At 38.1% G+C, this 19,943-nt stretch overlaps 1 protein-coding gene across 1 annotated transcript in view; it reads right to left on the reverse strand.

Annotated features, from left to right (window-relative positions):
* EPHX2 (epoxide hydrolase 2) overlaps nucleotides 1-17,482 on the reverse strand; it is a 63,295-nt gene extending 45,813 nt beyond the window's left edge. Inside the window, exons 1-7 of the mRNA XM_034421242.3 lie at nucleotides 17,179-17,482; nucleotides 9,813-9,897; nucleotides 7,863-8,022; nucleotides 5,893-6,083; nucleotides 4,892-5,014; nucleotides 1,793-1,867; nucleotides 885-980 (exon numbers count right to left, since the gene is read on the reverse strand). Of these exons, the coding sequence (XP_034277133.2) occupies nucleotides 885-980; nucleotides 1,793-1,867; nucleotides 4,892-5,014; nucleotides 5,893-6,083; nucleotides 7,863-8,022; nucleotides 9,813-9,897; nucleotides 17,179-17,285 (837 nt within the window). The 5' untranslated portion in view covers nucleotides 17,286-17,482. The remainder of the gene's footprint in view (nucleotides 1-884; nucleotides 981-1,792; nucleotides 1,868-4,891; nucleotides 5,015-5,892; nucleotides 6,084-7,862; nucleotides 8,023-9,812; nucleotides 9,898-17,178) is intronic.
* Between the last annotated feature and the right edge of the window lie 2,461 nt (nucleotides 17,483-19,943).

Raw genomic sequence — 19,943 nt, forward strand, 5'->3', positions numbered from 1 at the left:
TAACCTTGTTGGGTGCACAGGTAATATGGGCCCATCTTCCTATAACCAGGGGTGAAATGTTCCCGGTTCGGACTGGATTGCCCGATCCGGTAGCGATGGAGGCAGGTGGTTCAGACAACCGGTAGCAAAAATCACTGCCCCATGCCCAGCTGAGCCGTGCAATCATCAGAGGCTTTTTTTTTATTTTTAAAAGCATTTTTTCTACAACATCTTCGGCCGAAAAAATGCTTTTAAAAGTAAAAAAAAAAAAGCCTCTGATGATCACGCAGCTCAGCTGGGATCATCAAAGGCTTTTAAAAGCCTCTGATGATCCCAGCTGAGTTGCCTGATCGGCAGAGGCTTTTTTTCTTTTAAAAGCTTCTGACAATCTAAGCTGAGTTGCCTGATTGGCAAAGGCTTTTTTTCTTTTAAAAGCTTCTGACAATCTAAGATGAGTTGCCTGATCGGCAAAGGCTTTTTTTCTTTTAAAAGCCTCTGACGATCCAAGCTGAGTTGCCTGATCAGCAGAGACTTTTAAAAGAAAAAAAGCCTCTGCCGATCAGGCAACTCAGCTGGGATCATCAGAGCCTTTTGAAAGCATTTTTTTTACAACCTCTTCACCGAAGAGGTTCTAAAAAAAATGGTTTTAAAAGTAAAAAAAAAAAAAATGGCCATGCCCACCCAGTCATATTACCCTCCCCAACCAAGCCACGCCCATAGAACCAGTAGTAACAAATTTTAGATTTCACCACTGCCCATTAACCCAAAACTTCCATGTAAACATTGCAGCTGCCATATATTATGTATGAGAAAGGGATATTCCTTTTCCTTCAAGTAAATTGAACTTATTCCAAAAGATGACATTTATGCAAATTAGAAATAAATATGCTTAAAAATTATGTCACCTGGAACCTCCAAGAAAACCAGGACTCTGGAAATCCATGGCAGAGGCAAATCACTGGACCACTCCCCATCTCCACAAAGTGCAACTCGGTGTCCGGCTAAAGACAGGAAGGAAGAAAGACTTGAGTCGTAATTCTCAAAGGCAGAAGGAACTGCATCTCTAAACTTCAGAGTAAATTGTTAAAAAGTAGGGCAGGCATAATAACCAAAACAGGAAACATCTATATGCAAAGCAAACCAACAGCTTAGAGGTGGTACCTACCTGTACCCCCTACTTAAAATTGCCATATGGGAAATGATAAATAGATGATCAAAACCCATCTTCCTGTAAAGACACTGGTACTGTCAATGGCAGAAGTCAAGGAATTAATCCAAGCAAATGGAAGTTATTGCTTAGCTTTTACAACAGTAGCAAAATGGCATTATTTTCTCTCTCCTATAGTACATTACATCCCCAGCTAAATGGCACTATTTATATGTAAAGGGAGAGATGGTTTGGAAAAGTATTTGCTGAGCTGCAATGAAGAACATGAGAGAGACAGAGAATAAAGACCAGATTTGCTTTCAGCTGGATGCCGTTTGGACAGATGCAAACAAGGTGACTGAGGCCATGTCTTGCTAGTTATTTGGGATGAATTTGAGCCTGCTGTTTTCACTATATGAAATGACTAAGGCACAATACATGATTCAGAACGGAACAGAATAACAGAGTTGGAAGGGACCTTGGAGGTCTTCTAATCCAATCCCCTGCTCAGGCAGGAAACCCTACATTATTTCAGACAAATGGTTGTCCATCTCTTCTTGAAAATGATTTTTCATTTTTACATGCTCAAATCACAATAAACAGAATTGTTTCCCCCATTGAAAGCAATTAAAACATCAATTTTAAATATAGTCTTCCTATCATTACCTTGATTTTTACATATCCATGGGCCACATCCTGGGGCTCACATGCTGAAGGGAGATATTCTTCCTGGTCAAGAAGCTGTGGAATAGATAATTAAATGAGTGAGATTTCAAGCACCACATGAGTCAGTTCAGGAGGGATCTATTATGATTAGCAACTGATCTCTACGATGTTTAGTAACAGGATTTTTTCTCCCCATCACTGAAGTTTTTCCCTTTTAAAAAATCAAGGGAGATGTCAGGAATTGAACATGAAAACTTTCAACAGTCAGAGAGCATGCTCACTACTGAACGAAGACCTAGTATTAGTGGTGGGTTCTGCCCGGTTCCGCCAAGCCGATAGCAGTGATGATATGATGTCAAGAGAAGGACCCAGAAGAAAAGAGTGGATCATCTTTTCCGTACTGCTCCCAGGAAAACTAAATGAACATCTGAACTTGAAGGAGATTTCACTTACTTACTAGTAACAACTGAATTAAGTGAATTGCACAAACATAAACTAACCATACTGGCTAGGTTTATACAACACTCTTGAATGCACCGAGAAAATCAATCTATTCCATCAATAAATCAAAGTTGAAGATGGATGGACAGATGTGGAGGAAAATGTACAAATATTCAGGCTAACACCTCTTGTAATAAATATAGATAACAAAGAAGCTTTAATTGATGCAGCTATGCAAGAACCTTCTGCTAAAATAGTATAATAGCATTTTCCAAATATCTATGGTATAAAAAAAGGACTGAAAACCCAATTAAAAGAGTAAAAAGGAAGCTGAAATTCATTCTGCTCAATGTCTCATAAAAATTCCACTCCTGGAAGATAATGAAATCCAGCTAAAAATGATTTAAAAGCCCACATTTAAATTGCCTGCTTTTAAAAAAAATCTTGCTAAGGGAAAAATGCCCTTGGATTTTTTTTCAAAATTTTCATGTAGCACAAATCCCAGCAATTTGCTCACTGCAAAGGTAGAAAGAAACCTGGGTCCACAGAGAAATGCAGATCCCTGTGTTTGTTTTTTTAAAGGGAAAGAAGCAGATCCACTTTCAAGGAATCAGCTGCTACGTGAGTTGGATGAAGTACTTCTGGGTAGAGCTAACAAAAGTATTACAGAAAAAACGTGTCCATTGCAGCACAAAGTAACCAGATCCTGCTGGGCTAAAACGGCCAACCACTGAGTCAGGTTTACAAGGTTAATATTGTATATCCAGGCATGTGAAAATCAGCCAGTCCTGGGCAGCAGTCTCATTTCCTTCCATCACCAGTATGCCTTGCCATTAATCTCTTCCCCAGTTCAGCTATTGTTGTCACGTTTATCTTGCAGATTAGTCAAGACAGAAACTGTACAGTACTAGCAAAAGAGGCATGCAAGCTTATGAGCTATATAGAACCAGCTATCAGTCAGGAAAAATTATAGTAGTTCTTAGCCGCACATATAGTTACCCCATGAGAATGATCCCCAAAAGAGATGGAAGTAGAAAGGCAGCAGCTATTCCAGAAATTGCCCAGTTGGATTCTTTCCTTCTCTTCCGCCTGCCTGCCCTCAACCCTAGCTACTGCCTGCAACAGTCCTAAGGGAAGGATCCTTTTATTTTTCATAAATGTTTGTTATATTCCCGTCCTGACTACTGCAACACGCTCTACATGGGGCTGTCCTTGAAGAGCATCCGGAAGCTCCAGTTGGTGCAAAATGCAGCAGCCCGCATGTTTTATGCAGACCTCATAAGCACATGTATCACCTCTCCTGCGGGAGCTGCACTGGTTGCCGATTTGCTTCTGGGTGCAATTCAAGGTGCTGGTTGTCACCTTTAAAGCCCTTCATGGCTTGGGACCAGGTTATCTGAGGGACTGTCTCTTGCCGGTCACATCTACCTGACCCACCAGAGCAGGGAGGGAGATATACCTGGTGGGACCCAGAAGAAGGGCCTTCTCCGTGGTAGCTTCCTCTCTCTGGAACATCATTCCCAGAGATTAAAATGACCCCCACTCTACACTCTTCCGGAAGGCGCTGAAGACCTGGTTCTGCCAGAGGCCTGGGGAACGCAGAGTGGGATGGAGTCTATTAAATGGCTCATGTGATGTGTTGTCGCTGGGGGAGGGGGTGGGAGGTTATTATATTATTTTATTATTTTATTATATGATTATTTACTTTTATTAGTTTTAATGTTTTATATATGAGGTTTTCATATTCTTGTAAGCCGCCCTGAGTCGCCATGTGCGAATAGGCGGCAATATAAATTTCTTAAAATAAAATAAATAAAATATAAAATATTGTATTTACAGTTGTTTATATTGCTTGCAAGCTATTTTGGGAACTCTGTGATCCTGAAAGGAGAAATATAGACAGGGCTTTGGCAGCTGCCTCAATCCAGAAGTAATTCTTGAACTATATGATGGGATGATTTTATAGATCTCTATACCAACCTCACTAATTATTTCTAAGCCCAATTCATATAATTATTTTTTAATGTCCTAAATACTTTGGGTCCAAATTATCTAGAGGACTTCCCACTACTTTATACAAACCTGAGTTCAGTTTTAACATAATTCTAGAGATTCTCTAATTACTGACTTCATTTTCCCAATCAATACAATACACCCAAAGAGCTTTGCAGGGTTTTTTTTAATTTTTTTTTTTTAATTTTGATTTATATGCTGCCCTTCTCCGGAGACTCAGGGCGGCTTACAATGCTTTAAGCAATAGCCTTCATACTTTTGTATATTTATACAAAGTCAGCTTATTGCCCCCACAATCTGGGTCCTCATTTTACCTACTTTAGAAAGGATGGAAGGCTGTGTCAACCTTGAGCCTGGTGAGATTTGAACTTGCAGTAATTGCAGGCAGCTGATGTTAATAACAGTGCTTTAGTCTGCTGCACCACCAGGGCTCTTTGCTCAATGATTCCTAATCTGTGGAATTTGTGCGGGGGGGGGGGGGGATGGATTATACTGGATCTTCCTATCTTTGCTTTGAAGAAAGCTTTAAAAGTTTGTTCTCTTGACTTGTTTATGTGGGACAACTCTGTAGCAAAGTTTGAAAAACAAGACCTGTATGAGATCAAAGAAACTGCTCATATCAAAGCCCAGATAAGAACTACTTACCTGAACCCCAGTCAGATCTTGAAGCTGCTTCAAAGCAGAATCAGCTTCTTTCACTAGGATTGTTGTCATCCCCATCTTCTGAGCAGGCTTTAAGTTTGCACCAATGTCATCCAGATAAATAACCTAAAGTGAAGAAAAGAATCAAGATCTGCTGCAGGTGAAGGGCCCATATTCTACAAAAAATATTCTTTATTCAGGCAATCTACATGCTGCAATGAGAGAAGTGGAATTTTGCAAAATGTACTAAGTATGCAAAATGAATTTACAGAGCAGGAAAGAATAAGATATAAAATAATAAACTGAAGACTGCCCTCCCTTAAAATAAAGGATTTTATTCATTAATCCCTTTATCTTTAAAAAGATCAGTAGCCACTGTTGCAGTTTTAAACATATCCTCAACCATTAGGACTAGAATGTTAAAGTAAGGGGGAAGATTTAGAAAGAAAAATTATACAATACAGTTCTTCAGAGTTTTTTCTTTGTAGAAAGCTTTGAGTTTTTTGGGGGGGAGGGAGGGGGAAATTAAGATTTGCTGCATGGGGGGGCATGTTAATTCCATCATTATCTCACTTATTTAAGCACATACTGTGCACATTATTATTTGCCCTTATTAGAATGTTTAATAGAGCAAAACAGAGTGTTGCCTGTATTAGAGAAGAGATGGGAAATTGCCGATCTTTTTAGTGGAATTCTAGTCAAATCTCCCTCCCTCACAATTACTTTTCAAAGATATTAAAGAGAGAAATAATATCTGATTATACATCTCCAAGGTCTCATTAATAAATCAAAGTACTATCGTGTTTAATAGGCTTCAAAGTGGGATTTCATTGAATCACATCTAAACTAGCAAGAGAGAACTGAATCCCAATAAAAATATCTCCAGACCATGACAGAGTACTTGGAACATTATCATCTCTATACACACTAGAAGTTGATGTAGTGAGTGATACAGATAGGTAAAGCTGGAAATCTGTTAGAAAAGAGGTTGAGAAGTCACTAACCTCCTCAGGTGTTACATTCAGCTCATGTAATGCATACTCGTAAATCTTGGGATCTGGTTTCTGCAGCCCAATCCGACAGGATTCAATCACCTTATCAAAATATTTCCTCAGCAGACATAAAGCGAACCCTGTTTGATGCCTGCTAGGAGTATCATCAATCCAGTTGTTTGTCAGGACAGCAATTCTGAAATCTGAAAAGGGGCAGGAAATTGAATAAATGGGGACTATCTGTATTTATTTATTTTAAGAGGGAGTGATATTGTGAAGTTTGACAATTCCTGATTCAGTTAGTCACAAAGATCACAAGATTTTTTTCAACTTCCACAAAGCTGAAACTTGATACACATTATGGACAAGATAGTTAAGGCAAATGTATTTATTAGGCTCCAATAAGGAATGGTAATAAACAACAACAAATGTTTTGTCTATTGCTCGTGAAAGAGTGACAATGTTGAAGGTTATTGTTATTTTGAGGAATTTAGGGACATATTTTTATTTCTCCATTATATTAAAAAGTCTAGAAATTTAGAGCTGATTCTGAGTTAATCTGATTATCATTCTTTCTTGCTGAATAAAGAAGGGGGGGGGAATTTTCACACATCTGCAAACTTGTGAAAATGTCACTTTTGGTTCCCATCGCAGAGTCATGTGCCATTCAACCAAAGACTTGCAGTTTCATAACCACGGTAAAGCCATGAACATGGCTCAAATACGGTGCCAAGTTTTGATAAATACCTGGGGGTTGTTGTTGGGAGCTTCTCCACAGAACCTATCATTTAGGTACTATGGAAATTGGCTGCCTTTGGGGTATCGCTGCTGTGGCTATTAAGGAGCTCCTGACAGCTCGTAAGAGATTTGGGTATCATCTTACTTGGTATGAACAGATTTTATGCTATGCTTTTAAATTTGTTTGCTTGAGCTAATAATAAAGCTTAAAATTCCTTTATTTACTGGTGTGCTTATTATCTCAGGATTCAAAAGAACCAATTGTCTGGGCATTTGATCACTACCCTAACACTTGGAAGAAAAATACCATATATACTTGAGAGAGCAATGTTGTGTGGTGGTTAAGAAACCAGGAGACTGACTTAGAAACCAGGAGCTGGCTGGATGATTTTAGATCAGTCACTCTCTCAGCCCAATTCACATCACAGGGTTGTTGTTATAGGGAAACAGTTGAGTAGAAAAGATTATTATGTATGAGTTACTTATAAAGTAATAAAGACAGGATAAAGATCTAATACATAATAATAATAAAATAATAACATTCATGGATAAGCCTATGCATGGATAAACCAACCCTTGAATTTTTAATCAAAATACTAACTGAAGAAGCTTCTTGGATGAGAAGTGAAATGTCTTCAAGGAAAACAAAGTCAGTTGCCTTTTGAAAAAGCACCTTTGGGAGAACCATTAAATGGATGACTGAGAATCTCCATGGACATTCAATCAAAATACTACCAAAAATGAACAATCCACAGATAAGCCAGCCCTTAAAATGTTTGTACATTTTAATTTTCACCACTGGCTTATAAATAGGTGGCACATTTTTCATAGTATTTTGGCCAAAGGCTTGAGGGTCGAATTATCTGTAAGAATATATATTGGTATTTAAAAAAATATTACCATATATACTGACAAATAAGCCCATCCATGGATAAGCTAAAACCAATCTTTGGAGTAGTATTTTGCAACCTAAAATGGCTCATCCTTGAGTATATACAGTAATGATTTTTAGAGCTAAATCAAGTATAAAAAGCACAGAGAATATGCGCCTTCTTGAAAAAGGCATTTGACTCTTCCCCCTTCATTCTCATGCATAAAATTGAATATTTCTTCCAAGAGTGCTCACCTTCTCAAAGAAATAGAGCATTTTCCAGTTTAAAAAGTACTGAATTGATTTGACGATAAATAAAGTGAAATAAATATAGCAGGCATTATGCCACTGCCCTGCATAACAGAAGTTTTACCATTTTTCTTGAGAAGCATAGCAGCCTTCAGGAAGGGTACACTAAAGCCATTTTTCGCCATCATTTCGACAAAACTCTTGCTCAATGAGAAGTTTTCAGGGAGGGGGATATTAGAAGTAGAAGAAACTTTCTTGCAATCATCTTCAAAGTCAGCAATAAGCTAAAACAGATGTTAAAATACAACTATTTTTATTTTAACACAAACAGAGTGGGACAGAACAAAGTGATAAGGATATCCATTGCAAGCATATTAAACATGGAAGATGACTATGTTAGGAATAGAAGTGGGTGTACTTCATAAGCTATAAAGGAGTCCCTGGTTTGGGCTTCCTGAACTATCCCCATATGATGGGTTAAATATTACATTTCTAAGAAATGAAACTGGTGAGACAGAAAGTAGCTGTTCTCACTGTGCCAACATGTATCAGATGCCTCCCAAGGCCATCAGTAATCCACCAACTCAGAAACATGGGGAGTGGAGAAAAGCCTAGAATTTAAATCACCGACCATCAACTATATAAGGTATTTGATTTACATGTATTTCAGTGGATAGAATTTCTGTGTGTACATTTCTGCCTGCAATGAAGAAACTAATTTTGCTGGGTGATATTTTTGTGAGCTTTTTGCCAAGTAAGCCAATATCTGAATAAGGCTTTATTTTATTTACTTTTTTCAATTTAGACACTGTCTCATTCCATATTGGCTTCCGAGAACAAAATAAAGAATGCAATATGTAATAAATGAACAAGATGGGAATTTGCCCAAACAAGAGAAAAAATATATACAAAACATAACTATCAAGAGCCACCATGCATGTTAGCCCAAGACTTGAGAGAACAGTCAGATTTTTTAAAAGCTTCTGGAATGACAAAAGGTGAGAGCCACATGGATCTCAGAGTGAACCACATTTTTTGGGGGGGGGGAATTCAAAAGAAAAGGCATGCTTCAGATTCAGATAGATTGTGTTGTTCAAAGAGTCCAGGAGCATGTCAAACCTATAGGCTTCTACTGGCTGGGCAAAATTACAGGTGGTCCCTTAGATAACTAAGCCTCATGATACATAAGGCTACGGGAACTGGCATTTACTTCTAGCTTTGTTGCCTGTGTGGAAAGGTTTCTCCACCATAAACCATGGTGGCACAGTGATTAGAATGCACTGCTGGCCAGGGTGGATACAAATCAATGATTTTTTTTAAAAAAATCAAAAAAAATCGGATTTTTTTGATTTAATCGGATTTTTTTGATTTTTATCAAATTTATTTTAATAAAAAACTTTTGGGGTAAAAATCTATCGTAAGATAGTTTTCTATTTAAGATACATAAATAATTGAATGAAATGGAGCTTAGTTATATAGCATGAGGCTGTATATTCTGCAACACTGGGACTATCGGTGAGTCAACAGTGGGTCAAAGGAGTAGCAGAGATGACAGTTGCTCTTTAAAAATTATGATTTAGATCGAGTTGATTTAAATCAAGCCTTTTTACTAGTGATTTAAATCATGATTTAAATTGTGATTTAAATCAACTCGATTTAACTCAAATCCACCCTGGTGCTGGCTGACTCTGCCCACTGCCAGGAGTTTGATCCTGACTGGGTCAAGGTTGACTCAGCCTTCCACCCTTCCAAGGTCGGTAAAATAAGGATCCAGATTGTTGGGGGGAAATATGCTGACTCTGTAAATCGCTTAGAGAGTGCTTGCAAAGCACTGTGAAGCGGTACATAAGTCTAAGTGCTATCGCTATTGCTATTAAACAGTTTTTGTCACATCCTGAATGTGAGTCAGACTCATCTCACCCATCCCTTTCTGCTCCACGGAATTCCATAGTCCTGGTGCCCAGAAACCCTTTGCATAAAGAGAGATGCCAGAAATGGAGCATTGGTATTTATACCTTCAGACAATTTGTTCTTCCCTGAACTATGTTCTCTTCCAAAAGCAACTAACTCTTACCTGAGTTAATCCAATCTGTCCAGTCATCCCTTTGGAGAAAGGTCCATCAGAGCCACCATGTTGAATGACTTTTTGAAAGAAATCTCTGGAAGTTGAAAAACACACAATTCACACAAATTAGGGAATAACGGTTCTTTTCAAGGCATACAGCAGTTTGGCTTCAGTCATCACACCAATGGCAGAATACTGTGCATCTAAATATCATACTATAGTTAATCAGACCTTGCTACAGGGATATCAGTAAAATGCAAGGCAAGTCTGAGAAAAACATAAATTTCCATATGTATGTATGCCCCAAGATAACATAACATGTAGAAACGGACTGACCTATTCAATCCGATAAGAAAAGAAACAATAGATTTATTAACACTTTCTAGTTCCTATTCAGAAACTGACATTATGGGAAAAAAAAAAAAGAAGAGTCACTGTTTTGGGTTAGTCCTTGGTCTCTTGCCTTGCTAGTGCAGCAGAAATCAATCTGAGGACATTTGTGGAGGCTATTATAGCTACATACTAGGCTTATATGAGTATTATTGGAATATGAATCTCTAAACCTCTTTCAAATCTCTTAATACTTCTGAAAGCTACCAATGTATTTGCACAGACATCCAAAGATCTCTTATAAAGCAGGAAGATGCTTAAAGGACACACATTATCCCATTTTATATTGGGAGATCATATACAGTTTTGATAACTCTAAAAAATGGACTACTATGAATGACTAGCTCAGAGTTGTGTGTTGCTCAACCGTGATCTATCTTCTGCATCTTACACAACCATAATACTATGCAGCCTTGGCTCTCAAATGTGATTTAAGCAACAGCATCCTACTTCTTTCAAAAAGATTGCAACTAGATTGCAACAGAACTTATACAATGAAATCTGCCATATTTTGCATAATGTCAAAAAGAGAAGAAAAAGTTAGTATGGTATAAACATGGAAAATATTTGTATGTGTGAAGTATAACCAGGTATAATGAGACTAGAAATATAATTTCACCTATTTGGAATGTCAATGCAGAACATAATTATTCATATTACTGACAGTCATTTAGAGGGTAGATGGGAAAATATTTAGGAACTATAAGAATTATATAAAGACCTATTTCTGTGCGCAAACAGAAGAATAGAGGAATTGTTATATTTTGTTTTAATCAAATTGTAATAGCCAATTTTGTGTATATTTGATCTGCTACCAAACAAGCCAAATTTAAAAAAAAACACACACATATATATTTTAAAAACAATATATTGAGTAGCATGATAGTTGGCTCAAGGGTTAGTTCAGGAGGCAGACTACAGATTGTTTCCATAGTTCATCTATTTAGTTGTAGATATCCACAACTGGACAGGTAAGCTATCAAGAGCCAATATAAACTACCGGAGACAGTAGTAGTAAGCAGTATATCTAATACTTTAAAAAATAATCTTGAAATTGCTAATAGACATTTTGGTCTATCTTATTTCCCCCCCCCCCCTCCATTCCTCTCCCCTTTTTATGGGACCTTCAATCCATCTTGTCTCCAGGTGACTACACAGCCTAATCCTGCAGTTTTCTTGGCAACAGTACCGTAAGTGGTTTGTTTTTTCCCTCTTCCTAGGGCTGATAGGATATGACGATCCCAGAATCATCTGACTTCCATGCTTAACACATAGCTAGTATTTAGAGTTAGTCCTTAACAACTTTAGATATAAAGTCATCATGGGACCGTGACCAACTTTGCAGAAGTTCATGGTTAAGCAAACAATGTGGTCATTAAACAAACCCATTGTGCTCTACAAGGTGCTTTTTTGGCCAGAAACCAGAAGTAAATGCCAGGTTCCAGACCAGCTTCTGAGAGCTACCAATGTTTCTGTACAGACATCCAAAGAACCCTTATAAAGCAGGAAGATGCTTAAAGGACACATGTTATCCCATTTTGTACTGGAGATCATATATTGTTCTGACAGCTCTATAAAATGGACTAGTATGAATGACTAGTTCACAAGTGTGTGCTGCTCAACCATGATTTATTGTAAATTATTGTCGTATGACCACATTGGGGTGTGTGGACATTAAAATATTGAATTTGGGTTATTAGTCTCTTTTTCAGGGTGTGGCATAACTTGTAATGGTCACTAAGCAACCAGTTGTAAATCAAAGACTATAGTCTTTTTGTCACTTACAACCAAACTGGCTCTCTTTGTTTTTCTCCATAGCATAAAATAGCATAAAATAGTTTCTAGGAGGAATTTTGATAATATATTTCATCTGTTTCAGTAAACCAAATATAACATGCCCTTTCAGAAATTACCTTTCTGTCGAAGAACTGTCAGTCAGTTCACCACAAATCACCACACTTAATTGCAACACACTTCTAAAAAAGGTGAACTATAAATGAAAGTTATTTTACTCTGGGATTGGAAGGATATTGCATCATTTGATATGCTGCATCTTTCCTAATATGCTGCTCCAATGCAGTGTGTTTGCACAACCTGAAACAGACAAAACTTGAAATATACTGAAACCTGAAACAAAACACAACTATAGCAAAAAGGAGGCATGCCTAAAATTAATTAGAATCAACCCATTTGAACATAAGTAGAGTGGTACCTTGGTATTCAACTGCTTTGAAACTTATGGAATTTGATACTCAATGCATTCTGAGGCGAAACTTTTGTCCTGGTTCTCATTGTTTTTTGGTACTCAACACACAAGCTAGAACTTGTTGGTGTTGGCTGCCTTGTGACTCACTACATTACTCCTTATGGGAAAAATTTGTTTGGTACTTATCATTTTTGGTAATCATTGTGCCTCCCAGAATTAATTAATGCTGAATACCAAGGTACTACTGTACGTGGAATGAACCTGACAAAAGCCCTTGCACAGACAAAACATGGATAACTAACAGAGAAATGATGGTGAATTGTACATATACAGATAGTCCTTGATTTACACCCACAATCAGAATCTCCATTGCTAAGTGAAGTGATTGTTAAATGAGTAGCACCTGATTTTAGGACCTTTTTGCCAAATCACTGCAGTTGTTAAGCAAATCCAGCTTCCCCCATTGACTTTGGTTGTCGGAAGCTGGTTGAAAAGGTTGCAAATGATGATCCTGTAACCCTAGATCCGTGATGGCGAACCTATGGCACACGTGCCGGAAGTGGCACGCAGAGCCATCTCTCCGGGCACACCAGCCATCTTCCGTTGCTCTTCTGGGTTCCAGTATGCACATGCACACTGGCCAGCTGATCTTCGAGCGTACATGCATGCCAGAAACTGGAAGACCAGGTGACCGGCACACATGTGCATGCCAGAAACTGGAAAGTGTCAGTTTCCCGGTGTGCGCATGCACTGGGGAGCTGCTCTTCCGGTATCTGGCGCTCCCCATGTGCATGCGCTCCCGTTTTGGCACTCATGCCAAAAAGGTTCGCCAACACTGCCCTAAATCGTTGCAACCATCATAAATGCATGCCTGTTGCCAAAGGCCCAAATTCTGATCATATCACTGCAGGGATATTGTGGTTGTTGTGAGTGTGAGGACTGGTCATAAGTCACTTTTCTCTGAAACTTTAAGGGACACTGGTGCTCCATCACTGGAGGTTTTTAAGAAGAGACTGGACAGCCATTTATCTGAAATAGTATAGGTTCTTCACCTTGAGCAGGGAGCTGGACTAGAAGACTTCCAAGGTCCCCTCCAGGTCTATTCTATTCAATTTGAAGAGTTGCTAAACAAATGGTTATAAATTGAGGACTATCTGTATAAAGCCTGCATTTTTGCCAAGATTTTAAAAAACGCTCAGATTTTTTGGGAACCAGGGGTTGAAGGGAGAAGGCAGAATTCCAAGTGTTTCATAGATACATATTTTGTTCACATTCTGAATGTAGGATTGCCACATTAATTTGCAAAACCTTTTAGATAAGAAAACAGTAGTTAGAACTCATTACCACACTGGTCAGTAGTTCCAACTTCTTTCTGCCCAGCCATTCCTCTAGTTCCATATTTTCAATTTACAATAATACAGGTGGTCCTCGACTTACAACAGTTCATTTAGTGACCATTCAAAATTACAGCAGCACTGAAAACAGTGATTTATTATTGTTTTTCACACTTATGACCGTTGCAGCATCCCCATGGCAATGTGATCAAAATTCAGATGCTTGGCAACTGGTTCATATTTATGACAATTAGAGTGTCCCGGGGTCATGTGATCAGCTTTTGCGACCTTCTGACAAGCAAAGTCAATGGGGAATCCAGATTCACTTAACAACCGTGTTACTAACTTAACAAATGCAATGATTCACTTTAACAACTATAGCCAGGAAATTTGTAAAATGGGGCAAAACTCACTTAACAAATGTCTCACTTAGCAACATAAATTTTGGGCTCAACTGTGGTCATAACTCGAGGAGTACCTGTAATTTAAAAATGTGTCTACACATTTAAGCCTTACTTGTTGTCCTATGAGTTTGCATTGGCCCCTCCAGATTCCAGGTTTTTTTCTTCTAATCAGGCATCCAGATACAATACAATATATATACATGGGTTTTCAATCTCAAAACCTCAGAATAATCTTTGAATAGGATAAGCTATGCCTAAAACCTATCATGTAAGGAAGATTCTCTATAATTTCTGCAAACTGCTTCATCCCTTCAGAAAGTATGAGGACTAGTCTAATCTAGCCTAGTCCAGTTTAACCATCTTTCTGACATGCTATTATTCTGAGACTAACATTAATACAGGTAGTCCTTGACTTACGACCACAATTGAGCCCAAAAATTATGTTGCTAAGTGAGACATTTGTTAAATAAGTTTTGCCTCATTTTATGACCTTTATTGCCAAAGTTCTTGTAAGAACTGTGTAAGTCAAGGACTATCTGTATATGGCAATTTTTATCATACAAAATGGAGTTGGTTCCTGTGCTCCTTATGAAATATGGGTAAAAAACAAAACAGGAAGACAGCTTTTGATTCCTCCAGAAGTTTTCATAATTTATATCTCTGCAGTTTTCCTCAAGAGGGGCAAATCAAGCGAGATAGGCAGCAAATAAAGTAAAAAATAAAAATAAATGAAAAAAATAAAAAATTCTGAGGGAGATGGACAGTTAAGAAATATGAAATATAAATAAATAAATGTAATGAATAAATAAATAAAATAAAATGCTTCTTTGCACTTTTTGTGCTATTTTTGGTTGGTCCCAAGAAAACTTCTCCTCAACGCCTTCGGTTGGTTCTTGATAATTTGCATTAAAGAGGATCGTTAATGTATAACTGCTTTCAACTCTTATTATGGGAAATTTGAATACCCATTACAGCAATGAATTATGGGTTAGTAAAAAATTGTCTAGGTCTTCATGTGATTTACGAATATTTTTATGTTCTTTTGAATAACTTTTTAATAATTTATTTGGCTGATTTATTAATTTACTCTGAGGATCCTATTCTCAATGTGGAACAAGTTCATACAATTCTTTAATATCCTTATGATCACACGCTTTATGTTAAGCTAGAAAAATATATCTTTGATTTGTCTCTATTGGATTATTAAGACGGCCATATTTCTTTGGAAGGAATTTAGATGAAGCCAATTAAAGTAAATCTGTTCTGAATGGGAAATTCTGCCTCCACCTGTACTATGAATGGACTTTTTTTTTTGTCTTAAAGCAGCCTGCAATTATCTAGTTTCAATTTACTTTATTCTTACTTTTTCAGGATAGGAAAGCTGTTCATAAGCCCTCTTGGTAAAAAGAGTCGTTTACATACAGAAATCCTACAGTAAACTCTGGTAGAGCTTATTGCTTAGGAGACCAATGTAGGGTTAGGGTCATTGAATTTCAAGCCCCAATTTCCAATGTCATCTCTTCTTAGGCCAGTGGTGAAATCGAATTTTTTTTACTACCGGTTCTGTGGGCATGGCTTGGTGGGCATGGAAGGGGAAGGATACTGCAAAATCTCCATTCCTACCCTACTCCAGGGGAAGGATACTGCAAACTCTCCATTCCCATCCCACTCTGGGGCCAGCCAGAGGTGGTATTTGCCGGTTCTCCGAACTACTCAAAATTTCCGCTACCAGTTCTCCGAACTGCTCAAAATGTCCGCTACCGGTTCTCCAGAACCTGTCAGAACCTGCTGGATTTCACCTGTCTTAGGCAGATCTGACTCTTATGCATTATTATAAGGATAATAATGTTCTACCAAACTGAGCTGTTATACATAATACCCATGGGAAAAGCAACAACTAGTGCATTATGTATCAGGAAAGTATTAACCAAACTCTGATGGTTTTGCAATACTATAAAACCTGCCTTGATTACCATAATGCTAACAAAATAAACTGTGGGAATCAATATACAGGAGAAATAATAATTATTAACTAGCTTAGAAAGTTGTGAAACTGGCACCAGATATTTTAAAGTACATCCCATATTTTATAAAGCATGGTCCAAGGAGCTCCGAGGGTCTCCCTAGAGCCTCTCAGGGGTTCACAAAATCAGAATTATTTGCTAGATATTGAAAATATACCAAAGCAGTAAATTAAATATATAATTGCCTTTTCAATCAACCGCTTTTATAATGGTTGTAAACTGCTTTATTGTATTTTTTACAATAAAAAGCAGCATATAAGTCTTAAATAAATTAGTGAACAGTCTGTCATGACAAATCACAAGTACAAACATTGTGCATTATTTCTTGGTTTACTTTTCTTCTCATTTTCCATACATAATTTCTAGCAGTAGTAAGTTCTCCGACACGTGGATTTGTTTCCCTGTTCTGGATAATGCATCACACACATCAGTGACACTATAAAAATAACAATTACCTGCTACAACGCCTTTGCTTACATTGAGCTTAATAATAATAATCCTAACTGCAAGACGGCATCGGAATTCCTCTCCCCTATTTTAAAACTCCTCAAAATCCCGAAGAACTTGCACACATTGGTTCTCTCAATGCTGCAGATCAATGGATAAAATATCCATTGATCCGGCTCTGTAAATTCGTATTGCTACACTCAAAATCGCCATTCACCCAGAGACTTTGGTGAAGTTCACACTGAACTTAACATTGTGTCTTAACACTTGGAGCTTTTGAATAAATAGCCATTCGAAAACCCATTTGCGTATACTCAGTGAAAGTCGATCGTCCACAGCAAAGTTTTTCCTCCCTGCCTTGTAGTACATGGAGAAAGCGCCACGGGCGTTTATGTTTTATTAAGCCAACTGCACTTGCAGAAATTAAGTTTTGCACCATAACTGCGGGCGGGCGCACCACACGCACTGCTAAAGACGTCGTAGGTAAAGACACAGAAAGAGAATCGGACGGGCACGCAGACACCCCTCCCCCCTCCCCAATCACCACTTCTACTCCCTTCGATTACCCACCCAGGCAAGCCCACAGTCTTCTCCAGAGTTCGGAAAAGTGTCTGACTGCCATCCAGAAGGACGCCGCCCAGGTCGAACAAGACTACTAGCGGCCGCTTCCTCTCCATGGCTCTCCGAGGCCGCAGACCAGACGCTCTGAAGCAGTTTACAGGACCGTATTGTACTCTCGCTTAAGGAAAAAAAAAAAAATCATAACACAAGCCACGCCCTCCCGCAGGCCACACCTCCCCGCTGTGTAGGAACTCATTGGGCCACGCCCCCGGCGGTTCACAGCGATCTCTTTCAAACCAGAGACGATAGGTCTGGTCTTTCTCGAAAATGTTCTGGGTCCTAGCGCCTCCATTCAATACAAGCGATTTCCTTCTCCCCATGAATTGGATGCCTATAAGCAACGCATGAAACAAAAGTTGGTGCTTATCGGGTCAGTTACCAATCAGTGGTGCTTTGTCTCTGAAATGAAGGTTCCATAAGTATCATTGATTGATTCATGGGGTTGGCCATGAATCTTCTGCTCAGTGGCAAATGTCCACATTACAGTAAAGGGTCTCAACAGATGGCTACCTAACTTTTTCCCTTAGTAGTATGGCAAAGGTTCATTCTCCAACATATACTCTGTTCTGTATGTTAAGAGGTTTTTGTGTTTTTTTTTAACAATCCTCCTCCTGGAAAATTAAATGTATTGTTTCTTTTTCTACATTCTAGGGCAGGGGTCTCCAACTTTGGCAACTTTAAGCTTGGTGGACTTCAACTCCCAGAATTCCGGAATTCTCCCGGAGAATTCCAAGGTTGGAGACTTCTGTTCTAGGGAGTAGAGCAGGTCTTAATCTTCCTCCCTGTGATAGCCTTTTGAAGGGTGCTATATCCCTCAATCCAATCTTTTCAAATATTCCTAGTTTCTACAGACTCCATGGAACCTGATTATTCTTCTCCCTCTTTTCTGAACTTGTGACTACCACATTGTCAATTGAAGCTAAGTCCCCCTGTGATTTTACATCTGTATTCCCGTTGACTTAGGAATAAACTGCATTTGCTCGTTTTGCAGCCACACCATATGGCTCACTCACGATCAAATACTCATCCAAGATCTGTTTCACAAGGATTATTACTAAGCTCAGTAACCACGATCTTATATTTCTGGACTTGATTTCTTAAGTGAAGAACTTTGCATTTGTCTTAGTAAAGTTTGATTCGGTGACTTTCAGCCCATTTTTCTAACCTATCAACAAAGTTTTTAATTTTATTTTTATTAGTGGTATTTAGTATTAGCCAGCCTTTTTGTCATTTACAATTTCCCTCCACTTTCTATTCCAAGGCATTAATAAAAATATTAAAGACTCCAAGAACCAGGAATGGTAGCCCATTCAGTACCACTCATGTTTGTTAGGGAAACATTGATGAATATTAATTTAAATGATATGCCAAGCTAGATACAATATGACAGATACATTTGACAGATGTTTTGCCAAAAACATAGCATAAACTATGTCTCACATTTCCATCACCTACTGTGGTAGTTTATTCATTAAAAAAAAACATGGTAAGCTTAATATGGCAATATTTTGATCTCTGGATAATTACCCAATTATTTTCAATGGTTCAACTTCTCTACTCTAAAGATCTACTCTAGAATCTTCCCAGGTACAAATTTCAGATTTACTGATGTTTAATTCCATCAGTACCACTATATTCATTCACTTGGATTTCTGAATAGATTTAACATATATCGCAAATATTCCTTTATTTCTATTATAACTTTTCCCTTTGAACAAATTATGTCCTTCAATGGTTATAGTCCAGTCATCAGAATTCTCTCACCAGGTTTCCAATATATTTACTGAATCATATTTTCCTTCTTGTATAAAGGGTTCAGGCTCATCAGCTTTCCATATTCTTACCATTAGTGTTTAGACATAAAGGTCTTGAAGCCAATGTTATTTCTGAATTTTCATTAAATGGTCTAGTAGGCTCCATTGAAGCAATGCTTTCTACAATGTAAGTCTTTTTCTGGAATGATTCTCTTAAGATTTTGTCTCCATCCTTCATAGAATTCAGATCAACCTTTTCATGCTTTGTCAAATACATGTTAACTGGAACTTCTGAGATGAAACCCAACTCAGACTCATGACCTGTAAGCTTTCTTCCGATGACACTACTTGTGTAGCTAGTTGTTTACCTGAAGTATTCTTCTTAACCCGTACAATGATCTCTTATTCAATAGTGTGTTCTCCTTTTCTTTACCTGAAGACTCACAGACTGTTTTCTTTAGGGGGTGGGGGGAGAGCGAGGGGCATTATCTGTGTATGAAGGCCTCAAGGCTGTTTTTGATTACCAGCAGCTCAGAATAATTTTCATGTCTTTTGCTTCATATATCTTGTTTTTCCTTATATATAGTTGTTTCTTCCCTCAGCATTTATTGTAATGCCTCCTTTGTTTGATCTGATGAACCTTTAAATCCTCCTTTGAACTGATATACAACCATTTGTTGTTTCAATGTTTTGCCTTGTTCTACAAGTAACCTACAATTGCAATTGCAGAAAATATATGCCAGGTTATCATCCTTCCAACAGTGTCTATAAGAGACACTGGGCAACATGGCAGATGAAACATTGTGATCTGAGCCCTGCCCCTTTTCTACATGTGTCAACATCACAGGAATGCACAAAGGACTTGGATCATGATGTTACTTTTTGAGCTATTCCTGCAGATCCCATTGTTTCCTGCTAGAAAACAAACACTATATAAGAATAAAAGTCAACAACTGCAAT

Source organism: Pantherophis guttatus, chromosome 1 (genome assembly GCF_059756535.1).
Source record: "Pantherophis guttatus breed Tessera chromosome 1, ASM5975653v1, whole genome shotgun sequence".
Classification (NCBI taxonomy): domain Eukaryota; kingdom Metazoa; phylum Chordata; class Lepidosauria; order Squamata; family Colubridae; genus Pantherophis; species Pantherophis guttatus.